The sequence below is a fragment of the Halyomorpha halys genome, unplaced genomic scaffold, assembly GCF_000696795.3.
Source record: "Halyomorpha halys isolate HHAL.00 unplaced genomic scaffold, Hhal_1.1 Scaffold255.1, whole genome shotgun sequence".
NCBI classification, from domain to species: Eukaryota; Metazoa; Arthropoda; class Insecta; order Hemiptera; family Pentatomidae; genus Halyomorpha; species Halyomorpha halys.
In genome coordinates, this window is record NW_027114251.1 from 387,193 (window position 1) to 401,064 (window position 13,872).

The 13,872-nt window shown below is 28.9% G+C and overlaps 1 protein-coding gene across 1 annotated transcript in view; it reads right to left on the reverse strand.

Moving 5' to 3' along the window:
- Window positions 1-13,872, reverse strand: part of Hdc (histidine decarboxylase) — a gene marked incomplete in the record, with an annotated part of 86,263 nt that overhangs the window by 10,629 nt on the left and 61,762 nt on the right. Inside the window, 1 exon segment of the mRNA XM_067051467.1 lies at window positions 10,444-10,590. Coding sequence (XP_066907568.1) covers window positions 10,444-10,590 — 147 coding nt within the window.

Below are 13,872 nucleotides of genomic sequence, written 5' to 3' on the forward strand. Positions count from 1 at the left end.
TTTATCATAAATAACAAAGGTCATCCCATAAGTTTTAACACTTCTTTATTAGTTATATCACATTTCCAGGTTTTGGCCAATCTGGCCATCATCAAGGACAATCTTAATTTTAGTTTAGTCAGCCTCACATTGATTTATGAAAATGTTGTAGGTTATCATGCCCAAGTCAAATAAACGTAGTATAAAATAAATCTTTTATTGTCAATGTAACATTTAATAATAAAATCTATTCTTTGCAAACATTGTACTTTCTTCTCAATTATTATTTATGATTGTGAAGTACGTACAGTGTTTGCAAAGAATAGATTTTAATATTAAATGTTACATTGACAAATACAGGTTTATTTGATTGGAGTATAATAGCCTGTTAATTTTTATAAATTAATGTTGAGGCTGTGAAAAAAAATTAAGATGGCTGGTTTGGCCAAAACGCTGGGCATGTGAAATGACTAATAAAGAAGTGTTGGGGCTTGTTGGATATCTGTTTTTATTGACAATAAAACTATGAGCCTTAAAAAAAATAAATAATAAAATAGATATAAAAATCAATGATTTGTTTTTTTAAAAAAAACATAATTAAAATATATATATCTGATAGCTTATATGTATGTGAGTATGCCAAAAAGCAAGCTTAGTCCAAACCAGGGATCATTACAGAAATGATAACTTGATCAATAAATATATATAATTATCTACGGGTCGATCCAATCTACATTTCGATTAATGTCAATGCTATATAACCACAAACTTCTTTGTGGCAATGTAGTATATGATAATAGAATGAATTAATCCAATGGAATATAAATAATAAGGAAAATTATTTCCCTGCAATTAATTTATCGGAAAAAAATCGCTTTCGGGGTCTACTTATGTTTATCAAATTACAATTAATAATAGAATTTTGGTCATGGTAATCTGCTTAGGAAAAACAGATTTATTTTATCCATCTAATAATAGTATTAAAGGGGATTAAAATTGAAATTATAGCAATTAAAATTATAAAAAAATTGAATTCCAATCATTCAAAATTTGAATTGGAGGAAATACTGTAAGTGATTCATTCGTATTGTATGCTTTAATTTATTTTTTCAGAAAAGTGCCCAAATAATAGCCAAATAGGTTATTTGTTTATTATAAATCTAAAGAAACATTGCACAGAATCCTTATTATTCAATATTTCATTTACAAGTAAGGATCATTCGGAATGATATTGAAGGGGTCTTCATGATTTAAATCAGTCATGTCAGTCTAGCTTTTGAATGATGATTTTCATTCTGATTGTCATTCTAAATATCCATTTAACATTCTATTTCTGTTTTAACAAAGCAGAAATATAAATGGAATGTGGGAATGGTCCCTGGTCTTAACAGATAATAATTAATTAAGATAAGCTTAGAAAACATGTTACTCCTTTAGCCATAGGTTGGAAGACAGTTTGAAAAAAGTTGAATTATTAATATGCTTTAAGGAGATTTTCTCTAACTCAAACCAGTTAGTAAAGAACAAGAAGTCAGGTAACGTAGTAATGGTTAGATACATGAAAAACTGTTAGTCAAGAAGAGACAAAAGAAACTAAAGCACACAACAATTATTTATTTTGTGTAAACATGTCTAATCTATAATTCTTGGATATTAACTATTTTTTTGTCTCCTTAACAACACTTGTGAGTTATTATATAATATTATTACTTTTCTCAACACTGTAGGAGGGAAGTTAAGAATGATAATTGGGTCAAATTCCTGGTATTAATTTTTGTTAACATTTTAAGGACTACTATTCCAAAAACTCCATTTTCAGCCATTGGTACGTAACAAGAATTAATGAATAATTCATGAATGGGTGAACCAATTCTGTTCTTCTTCTTTAATCGGCAAGACAACCTGGCATCACTGGGTCCTCGCCTCCTCAAGTAGCTTCCACCAGTTTAATCGGTTAAGTGCAGCTGCTGTCCAATTCCTCACTTTGAGCAGGGTCCTTGAGTTCTCTTCAACACCACCAAACCATTGAAGCTATGGACAGCCTCTCGCCATGTTCCATGTAGGCCTTCATTGAGTAGTTTACCTGGGATCTCATTAGTCCCCATCCTTGCCACATGGCCTGCCGAGTATAGCCTATCAATTCTCACAATTTTTCCAACATCAGGCTCACTGATTAACAAGTTCATTTCCCTGTTTGTGCTTCTTCTCCCACCTGAACCATCCTTTACTGGGCCGTAGATGTGTCTGAGTATCTTTCTCTCAAATATTTGGAGATCCCTTTAATCAGACTTTAAAAGTGCCCAAGTTTCCGAGGTGTGAATCAACATTGGTCGAATTAGTGTTTTATATGATCTAGTTTTTGTAGATCTTGATAATGAGCTACTATCTATGTGCCAACACAGTTCAAAATAACACCTATTAGTTGATGCTATTCATATCCTTATCTCTGTCAAAATGTCATTGGTGGTATTGACTAGTGATTCAAGTTACACAAACTCCTCAACTCGTTTGAAAGAGTAACGACCGATTTGGACAAAATCTTCGTTAAAACCTCTTTGTTGACCAGCAATATATATTTGGTTTTGTTGGTATTTACAAGTCCCAGCTTCTTGGCAGCATCTTCAAGGGTAAGAAAGGCCTCTTCCACTACAGCTTTTGATCTCCAATAATGTCGATATCATCAGCATATCCCAGGATTTGTACCATATGATTAAAAATGGTTCTACTGTTCTAAACCTTTGATTCTCAGATAACTTTTTCGAGACCAATATTGAAGAGCAGACAGGCTAGGGAATCTCCCAGTTGAACGTCATTTGGAGAGGTGAATCCCTCAGACAGATCTTCCTAAATCTGCACCATACATTCGGTGGACCAATTCAGTTGCTCTTTATTTTATTTTGTTGAGTAAGCCTACCTCTCTCCCTACAAGACAAATCCCCGGAATCGCGGCTGTGCAACAGGGCTAAAAGTACTAACTAACATGTTTTTTGTCATTTACTTCAAGACAACTCTGAAAGTTTTGATGAAACTTGTCTAAAGGTTTCTTCCAAAATATAATATATTATATCTCCCCAAAGCAACAAATAAAACATGGCTAAAAGTAATTTAATATGCACATAACTCAGTTTTATATAACATATGATTTATGATGATTTATGAACAATCATACATTGCTTCTATTCTTGAATAGTGGCACATTTTACAAAAGAATTTTTTTTTTATTTGGAATATATAATTTCATTTGTATGAATTCCAAAGATAGTATCATAGACTTTGGTTTCTTTCTTCACTGAGGTCATTCTACAGACTTTCCTGCAACTATTAGAGCTATTAAAAATTAACTCTAGACTACAGTGCAATTTATAGAATACCTCAAACACAAAAAAAAAATTTGTCAGATGGGCAACTATTCAAGAAAAACAGTATGTGATATATTTTCTTTAAAATTAATCAAATTTTCTAAAAAAAAAAAAATCAACTTAATTGGACCAGTATTAGCAAAGAATAGTTGTACTTAAAATAGAAAGAATAATTGTGTTTTAAAAAAATAGGTGTATTAAGAATAGTCAAAATTTAACAAGTATCCATAAGAAGTTATCTATTCCCTACTTAACTATTTGGAATATAAATTTATTTATTTTTTTATATAGCATCTTTGACATAGTTTATAAATTTGTCTGATTAGTACTTTTATAACCAAATAGTATTTAATTTTTCATATACTTCCTATTTTCTTGTTTTTTATTTGATGAGTAAGGACTTGGCACCACCAAGCATAATTTTAAAAATGTGCTGTAGAAAAACAAATAAACAACATTTATCACCATGGTATAATAACATTCACATTTATGGTTACATACAGCAGGAAACTAACAGGAGTTAGTATTTGAACGCAACATGCAACAATAATATCAATGGTGTAGAGGTAACTTGCCTAAGTGGAGTTATTTATAGATTGGTGAGATGCCTCCATTGTAGCCTGTTTAATTGGATTTTTTAATATATATGTTCTATGTTATAGAAAATAAAACATGAAGAAAGTTGGCTCATTTTTACTAACATACTATTATAATGGTGACTATCATATATTTTTATATTGTTATATTTTTCGTGTACAAAGCCATCGACATAGTCCCATCTTTGGGTTGGTAGAACAAAAGTTTAGTGAATTTACCTGAAAAGGTCTCAGTTTCTTTGTTCAACTACAATCAGTCATCCTTCACATACAAGATGTTGAAGATTTGATTAACACATCTTAATGGATGGGACACATCAGCAATTTTTGAAATATATGGATTGAAACTTAGTGGGACACGAAAGTATTACCCACAGTTTTTTTTTTTTTTTCTAAGCTCATATTCTACCTTATGATTTTTTTTTTTGTTATTTCTCTGGTGCAAATATCCATTGAATTTTTGAGGACTTATAGGAAATAAAATTCCAATGTGATGTTATCTCAATAAAAATCATCATAAAAATGATACTGCACACTGGCAAATATTACATCTCACTATATTTTTTTTTTTTTTAAGGCAATGCACAGCGAATGTGATGTTTGCTGAGTTATCTACAGGTGACCAACCTCTTTTAACCATGGTGGGGGTCAAGTTTTTCATTTTCTGGGACCGTCACTAACCATCTGAGCCATGGGATGGCCCAATCACTATAATTTGTTTCAACATTTATTTTGAGACGTGTTGCAGTAAGGTTTTTTTAATTTTAATTACGCCAAAATACGAGGCACTTCGACCATGTGTGCTCGTGGAGCCCAACATTATTTAGTTTTTTTCACTCAGATAGTCTCCTCTTGAGTGTAGACTAAATTTTGAACAAATCTTTTGAAAGAAAATCATGACTAGTCTATTCTAAAACAGGCTGCACTTTCTTCTTGGCAGCTTCCTTGGTATTGGTTCCACCAACAAGAGTGCCTACGATTTACCTTTCACAGCTCTCTCGTGCTTCTGATGAACTACAAGTGTTTTATTTGTCTCAATTCTTTCATTTGGCAGAACTATACGGTAGGGGAAGGTTTGGTTGGGACTGAAGAAAACCTCTTTTAGAAAGCGCATATGCTTTTTGTTTCCATCACTTTGGCAGTGTGGAGGAACCCATTGCAGCACTACATGAGTATACTACATGTTACATTAAGGTAACATATATAAGTGTCAGATAACTGGAGTTGTCAGAGTGGCAAGTGTAAGATTAGAACAAGTCTACTGTCTTTTGTTCTTGAAGTAACTTGATAAATAATACCTGGCAAATTAATTTTAGTCAGGGCTATTTACATTTATTGAATAATTTGTTGTTTTTTTTTCAAAAACAACTTTCCTTATTTGCAATAGCCTATATAAATTATGTTTTTTTTTCTTATTAAATTTTATAGGAAGCCAATTTAAATCACTATTAAAAAATCAACAACATTATGACCTCCTAATTAATATAGCAACTTTATTCAATACAGGAGGTATAAAGCTTGTATGGAAATTTAAATTAAATCATTTTTAATATGTGTTTACGAGAATGATTTGTTTTAATGGTTATTGTTAATTTTAATTTTTGAAGATGGTGATTGATTCTGGAAAAGTTAAATATAATTACATACAAATAAATAGTATTTTATTTTATTAAATAAAGGGACTATTAATCAGGAAGTCTTAGTACCAATGACTTTTCAATAGACTTTCTTTTCTTTTTTAAATGACAGTTTAACTGTTTTCATGATAACTTCTGTACAGGTAGTCTAAGAGCCCAGGAAAAAATGAAAACAGAGATAAATAAAAACATCACCCAAATAATTTATTACTTTGATGAAAACTATATTTAGTTACAAAAGTATGCAAACCATAGTTAGGGGGAATAAAGAATGGCAGATGTTTCAAACTAGTAAAAAAAAAAAAATCATTTTTCATTCGAAGCCCTATTTCTTTGAAATTACCGACAACATTAGAAAACCTAATAACCCATCATTTAAAGTAGAGTAAATTTGCTAAAATATGAGCCTTAGTAGAGTTATTTACGTTCTATAGTTCCCGAGATTTAGCTTTTTAAAAAACAACATTTCATTCAATACACTGAAAAATATGTAATCTGTAAATTTATTTTAGGAAATCAATAATTATGGAACCATTGGACAACAGATGTCTATTTCCACAAAAAATAAAGCTAGTTTAATGTGCTATAAAGTAGTTTATGACGTTTTTATTTGCAGGAGTAGTTTTTAGAATATAAATTTTGTCTGAACAACTAGACATTAATTTATTTTAGCAAATATCATGAAAAATAATGCTCCTAGGAAGATAAGTGCCATAACCTATTTTATAGTACATTACTCTAGCTTTAATTTGAGTTCTGACAGACATCTTTAGGTCCAATGGTTCCTGAAATATATTTTTTCATCAATCAAAACTTTTATCTGAACAACTAGAAATCAACATATTGTAAATTTATTTTTTCAAATATCGTAAAACCTACTACTCCTATGAAGATAAACTATTGTATAGTAAATTTAACTAGCTTTAATTTAAGTGCTAATAAACATCTGTAAGTCTTATAATTTCTAAGATATTGTTTACCAACATTAATTCACTAACTACTGATTTTTCACTATTTTGTTACGAAATGTTACTTTTTAAAAAACCTTATCTCAGGAACTATTGAACGTAAATAGTTCTATTAGAGCTCACATTTTATCAAATTCACTCTACTTTATATGATCTTCTATCAGGTTTTCTATTGTTGATAATTTTAAAGGTAGCTCTGAAAAAAAATTAATTTTTCATTTTGAGCTCCATATTTTTAAAACTACCAAGAAAAATAAAATTGTTATAGAACATCATTTGAAGCATATTTGTTAAAATATGAGCCCCAATGGAACTGTTTACACTCAGTAGTTCCACATATACACTTTTTTTAAAAGCAACATTTCATAAAGAAATAATGATATATCAGTAGTTAATGACTTTATTTTGGGAAAACCATATATCAGGAATCCTTAGACTAACAAGTGTCTATTAACTTTTAAATTAAAGATAGTTTAATGTATTATAAAGTAGTTTGTAATTTTTTTTCCGTAGGAATAGTAGTTTCCATAAAATTTGCCAAAATAAATTCACAAAATGTTGATTCTCGATATTTTGTAAAAATGTTTGATATATGAAAAACTATATCTCAGGAACCATTAGACATACAGATGTTTGACAGCACTCAATTTAAAGTTATTTGAATGAACCATAAAGAAGTTTACAGCATTTCTGGTATTAGGAGTAGTAGTTTTTTATAATATTTGCCAAAATAAATTAACAAAATTTTTAATTCTCAATGTTCTGAAAATACTATATTTCAGAAACTATTAGATATAGAGATGCCTATTAGGGCTCATATTTGAGAGAATTTACTCTTCTTTAAATTATGTACAATAGAGTTTTTTAGTATTCAGATTGTTTTAATGGTATGAAGAAAATTTTTGTTAATGAAAAATTAACAAAAACTTTAAGTTTTTTTGGAATAAAGTAAACATGCATTTTATATACTTTAATATTTACTTTATAATGAAATTTACAGTTGTCTAAGTAAAAACTAAACAATTTTCTAAAAGTAACACACCATTTTTTTTTTACTTAAAGGAAATCAAAAATTAATTTTTGGTGCCTTCTGAAACAATTGCTATTTTTTATTTCCCCTAATTATGAAAGGCAGAGTCATCAATTTGGACTATTAATCATATATAGTTTTAATTGAAATAATAAAAAATTGAAGTAAAATAATTGTTTTTTTCTTCTCTCAGGCTTCTAAAATACAATTGGATGGCCCTTAAAATATAAAACAAAAACAATAAATAATAAAATAAGATTTAATAAATAAATAAGCAATGAGATTTAATTTTTTTTAAATTGTGAGTTGTTTATTTCTATTTAAAAACAAGAATAATTGACAAGATTGAAGCATTTATAATAGCACATATATATGTTATGTACACATGTATATGTCATAAATATTTATTTTTAAACTTGTATCAATCATCAAATATTAACATAAACATGCATGGGTGATTTTTCCTAACTAAATAAATACATGTAGTTTGAGTATATGAACATTCAATATTATAATGAAAGGATATATTCATATGCAAATAATGATAAAATTTATTTGATTATTTAATATTTGTCTGAAAAATGTCCATTGTTAAAATCTGATTTGGTAAATATTTCTTGTTTGGAAGATTGCCAGTATGGCAATAAAAAAAAAAGTATACAAAACCAAAAATTATTTATTGATCATAAACATTTCATCCCACTTTGCATGGTTTCGTCAGGGCTAAATGAGGGCCAAATGCAAGTATTTTAAAGTATGATAAGTCTAAAAGAATACCTAGAAAGTATTTGGAAAGTTATATAAAAAAAAGATTTAAAAATCTATGAAACTTAAATAATATAAATATAAATTAATAGGACACTAATTAACAAGTACAGCAATCTGAGATAAAATTAAATGTGTACCACTGGAGTTATAATTAGTGAATGACTATAAATAAAAATAATAAACAGATATGGTAAAATTAAAAGAAGCAAAGGGTGAAGTATTCGGATAGGGTTCAAATGCCAAATTTTCAAAATGGATTCCTTTAAACTACCTTTAATTTAGTTAGTTTGAAATTATTAACAATTTAAAATATTTGCTAGTAGTGAAAAATGGATAAATAAAATTCTATTAACGTTTCTTTCTTAGGAAAAAAATAAATATAAAAATTGGTTTAGTTTAAAAAACAAAGGCCATTCTCCTGTAGAGAATTATTACTCCTACTTAATTTATGATAATGTATATTCCGAAGTTTGTTTTTATTATTTTATTTTTATTTTTCTCTGAATCAAAGTTATTTCATTTTGTTTTTCAGCTCTGATGAAGGCCTGAAATTTAGGTCAAAACATCGACACAAAAAATAAGTTTCAGTATTTGTGTATTTTCGCCAACTGTACCCCCAACCATCTCCTCATCTTACATGTATATTCTTTTAACTTAATTCATTTCTTTTTTATAGAACTTCCTATATATGTTCTTATAGCTTTTCAATACTTTACATTCTCTATATTATAATATCCTCTTTTTGAGTAAATAGTATATTTTTATGTATTAAGGATTTTTAATATTTTTTTTTTATGTATCGTTTAAATATTGTTCATTTGCTCTTTTTTTGGATCACAAAACAACACACTTCGGTGGATGAGAAGTGAGTAAAAGCCTGTTAAAGAACCAATGCTTTGTTTCGTTAGTGTTTGTTTACTGAAAGATTACCAACAGTCAGTGTTAATTTGTTGAGAAAATCATCAAAAGAAGATTCTATGAAATTGGTTAGTTTTGTTCTACCTAAAATTAAATACATTTGTAAAAGAGATATTAATTTAATTAAGTGTTATTGGTTAAAAAGTGTCTGTTCTGATTGCCTAGAAACCCACCCTCAGATTAAGAGATTATAAATCTCTTTTTATAATTAAAAATAAAAATTCTCATATTTAATATTTAATCTTTTTATTTGACCTTGTCATCTTCAAAATTATACTTTAGATATGAGAATCAGTTAAAACTATCAATTTTCATTTTTATATACTTATAATAAATTTTGAATATTACAATATCTTATTTTTATTTTGTCCTGAAACCTTGCAAGGTGGGACGAAATGTTAGTTCTTAATAAATAGTTTTTTTTGTTAATTTGTATACCTTTTATGATCGCTATCAATCTTCCTACAATTAACTAGGTATGGTCAACCAATGAACTCCTAATAAGTTCATAAATAATTTTTTGGAAACTTGAAAAATTATTTGAGTATGAAGGAATTGTCTAGAGATTTTCTAAATGTTTATAATATTCATTTTTTTTTTTTTTATATATGTACTGCTATAAAGCACTATATTCATATAAAACTAGGAGAGGAATAATATTCACTACTATAAAAAATCTTTGGTTTGCAGTTTGCTGCAAATTCTGCATGACACTTAATGAGGATCTTAGAGATATTCAGAGCGGAGATACAATTTGTGTCTTGTGTGAATAATTTTGAAATAGTAATTATAATATATTATGTTATTATTTTTCATAGTAGTTATAATTAATGTTCTTTCAGTTTTACAAAATTTTTAATAAACAAATTAAAATTTCAGTAACTTTTCATTTGCTTCAACAAAAAAAAAATAATAATAACATAAATAAATAAAAATAAAATCACCATTTGCCTGAGATATTGTTTAGAATACTGTTAATCCCTGAAATAAAGCATTTTTACTCAGTCTTAAGCCCTCGTAAAGGGAATGTTTGTTTAATGTGCTAAGAACAATAAAATTTCTCAGTCCAAATTTATTTTACTTCTGAATTTTTATGCTTATAATTAAAAAAAAAATTCTTATAAAATATTTAAGATAATTGAACAATAAGAGAATTTTGAAGGTTATTTTTAATATGTTTAATTTTACCCCCAAGGGGAACTTTAGCTCTCGGTTTGGCTTCTTCACTTTCCGCTAATACTGTCGTGGCAGTATTTTTTATTTCTATCCAGTCCTTTACTATGTCATCCACTGTAGTTCTTGGAGATGTTACTGTGAAGCGTATTACATATTTTCCTAAAAAAAAAAACAAAATTTTCTGTTAAAATAGTATATTGAAACATTTAGGACAAATGGGAGGGATTAAAAATTGTTATGTTGTTTCTGTTTCATTCTGAGATACATCTTAATGGACATCCATAAAGATGATGATTTTGGCTTTTATATGGATAACTCCATCATGATAAGGTTATAATAATTTTTTTTAAATTTATTTATTCATAAAAGTATATTTAATATGGTCCGACCAGGTAACAACATCTATCGGCCTGTGCCAAAATACCATACAGAAATGATAGACATAAATGAAATTTATTAGTTATAATTTTGGTTATTAGGGCGCTATAGAAGCTACTACGATTTATAAGCTAGAACAGTACAATTACAATTAATTTCTAGGGATAAAACTAATAATTCAATTAACAAAATACAACTAAATACAAAATACTAAAATCAAAATAAAATAAAATAAAAATAATTGAGAGAACTTATGAATTTGTAATAAGTATGGAGTCAACTAAATTAAAAATAAGAATACGATATAAAATATAAAAAGAATAAATATATAATATTACACAACATACAATAATATATATCTGTGATATCTTTTATGTCTCAAAAATAATATACTATTAAAAAAAAAATCAAAAAGTAACTTGTGAATGAAAATTGGTGCAGTCGAATCGGAGAAAAGCCAAAGACAGTCCATGGACAGAATTTCGGATTATACATATTGTAGTGAATCACACAATGTAGGTTAGTTTAAGTGAGCCAAGAAGGCTGTGGAAGTGAGAGTAGAACAAAGACAAGGGACAAACAAGAGTAAGGTCGGACAAAAGATTCTTAGTTTGGTGACTGAACAAGGATGTTCCCTAGAACAGAGGCAGGTAGCAGAGATATGGGCCATCTGTCGCTCAAGTCTTTGCAGCCTGGGAACTGTGACGGCAACGGGTTCGAATCCGACCATGGTTGTCAACTTTTTTCATTTTGTGGTGGTCCCATGAAATGAAAACTTGGCTCCCCACCATGGTTAGAATAGGTTGATTACTTTTAGATAACCCCCCTGTATGTCAGAAATGACCAGGAAGGGGGGTCATATAAAAAAAATCTTTTGGCTAGACCTGAAGGGCACCAAACGATTCTCAGTATAGTGAAAGGGAAGATTCCTCAGAACAAATGCAGGTAGCAGAGGTATGACACCGATGGTAGAGTCCAAGCGGTGGAGGAACATAATTAGGAGACTATGAGAGTTTTATATTTGTGGAAGGGGAAATAGTGTTGCCAAAGACAAGTGAAATGTTAGTTTTCATCTCTGATATCTCTGATATAAAATACATTGGTAAAGGAAATCTATTGTGAATAATTGTGAAGGCTGCTAAAGCAGAACTTATTTAATTTAGTTTGTATCCGCAGATAGACCAGAGATTTTTCTCAATAACTTGTGATATCACCCTCAATAAAACTGAAAACTAATATTTCTATCTTGTATTTATCTTTAATATCTTATTTTATTTTTAGGTTAATAAATGTTTGTTTAATAATTCCAACTCGTACATTTATTACAATACCTTGAAACATAAAGCTCAAATTTTGAGAAATTTGTGTATTTTTTTAGATAGATAGAATGCTGTATAAACACAATATTCTGTATACATAATCAGAATTCTGGTTACATTGTACCTAAATGTTTCTTTATATCATCAATACCTTTCAATTCTGTAATCGTGAGTTTACTTATTCATATTTTATGAATTGTGTCAATTATAGAGTAGTGAAAATTGTTGATGGGAAATAAAATTGGTTTATTGAGGGCCAACATTTCAAACCAAACTTTGGTTCCTCATCAGGTCTATATTAAAAGATACAATGTAGGCAAAGCTAATGTAATGTAAAATAAAAAGATTACTCTTACATTCAACTCACTAAAACTACATTCTCTATTTACATTGATTTTACCGACTCTATCTTTTCATTTTAGCACTGATGAAGACCTACATTGTGGGTCAAAATGTTGGGTATTAATAAATAGTTGAAAGTATAATTGTTTTTCTTGACCACAACCAGAACCATCTTCTTCTTATTCACATATGCTAAATCATCTATTTATATTATGTTAAATCATATAGGATATTGTAATACTCTTTTTTGATAAAAAAAGTTGTTTTTTATGTATAGATGATTTTAGTTATGTTTTTATTTTTATGTAACAACGTTTGATATTGTTCATTTATGTTATTGAACCAAAAAACAAGCTACCTAATTTTCATCAGTCAAATATGAAGTAAAAATATGTTATCCAAAATAAAGAAGATGGCGGTGTGCATCCTTCCGAAGTCTGTTGAATTGCTGTTAAGTTGAGAACATAGATTAAAGTTTTATCAACTTTTATTATTCCTATCATGATTGTACTTACAGCAGATCTAAGAAAAAATAAAAGTTGATAATAGGTGTTAAAGAAAAATATTCATAAAAAGAACTTAAAATCGTTGTGCTACAATCGATGTTGAGATCGAACATCTAGAAGGTGTAGGAACAATGGTTTAATAGTTGCTTTCTGGGTCAAATCATATTCCCTTAAATAATGAGTGCTTGATTATGGTTAGTTAGTCAAGAGAGGCTGTTCTAGCTGAGGGTGTTGAGGCATCAACTTAGCAACCACATAACTTCAACAGTGCTGGTTCGATTCCCGCCTAGGAGGGTTGACTTTTATTTTGTAGCAATCCCACAGAATGAAAACTCCATTTTGGTTTATATAGGTTGGTTAACTCAAGGATAACCCCTTGTATGTGAGAATTGACCAGGTAAGGAGGTAGGAGATAAACAAAAAAATATATATTGGTCAAGACACACAGTAACTTAACAATAATATAAGGTATAAGATTCAGCTTATAAAAAAAAGCTTTATTTGGATCACTGGTTGTAAGGAGGGCGGGTGAAGTGGATGTCTCATGGAAGAGGTGAAGCGGATCACCTTTTGTCTACGTCAGTGGTAGACTTCTAGAGAGAAAGAAGACCACTAGAACCATCCATGAAGAATAAGTAAGTTTTTGTTTATATCACTGAGAGATTGGGTATGTGCTCAGAGTAAGAGGATCAATGCTTTGTTTACAGTCAGTGTTTGTGAGAAAGAAGACAAAAAAAAACATCAGTCATAAATGAAGATTTTATAAATTGGATAATGTTCCTCAACATATAACTAAGTATATTTGTAAAAGTATAATCAAAGTTAAGTGTTCCAATTGCCTAGCAAACCCGCCCTAAGATTAAGAATCCATAATATTATATATAATTTTAAATAAA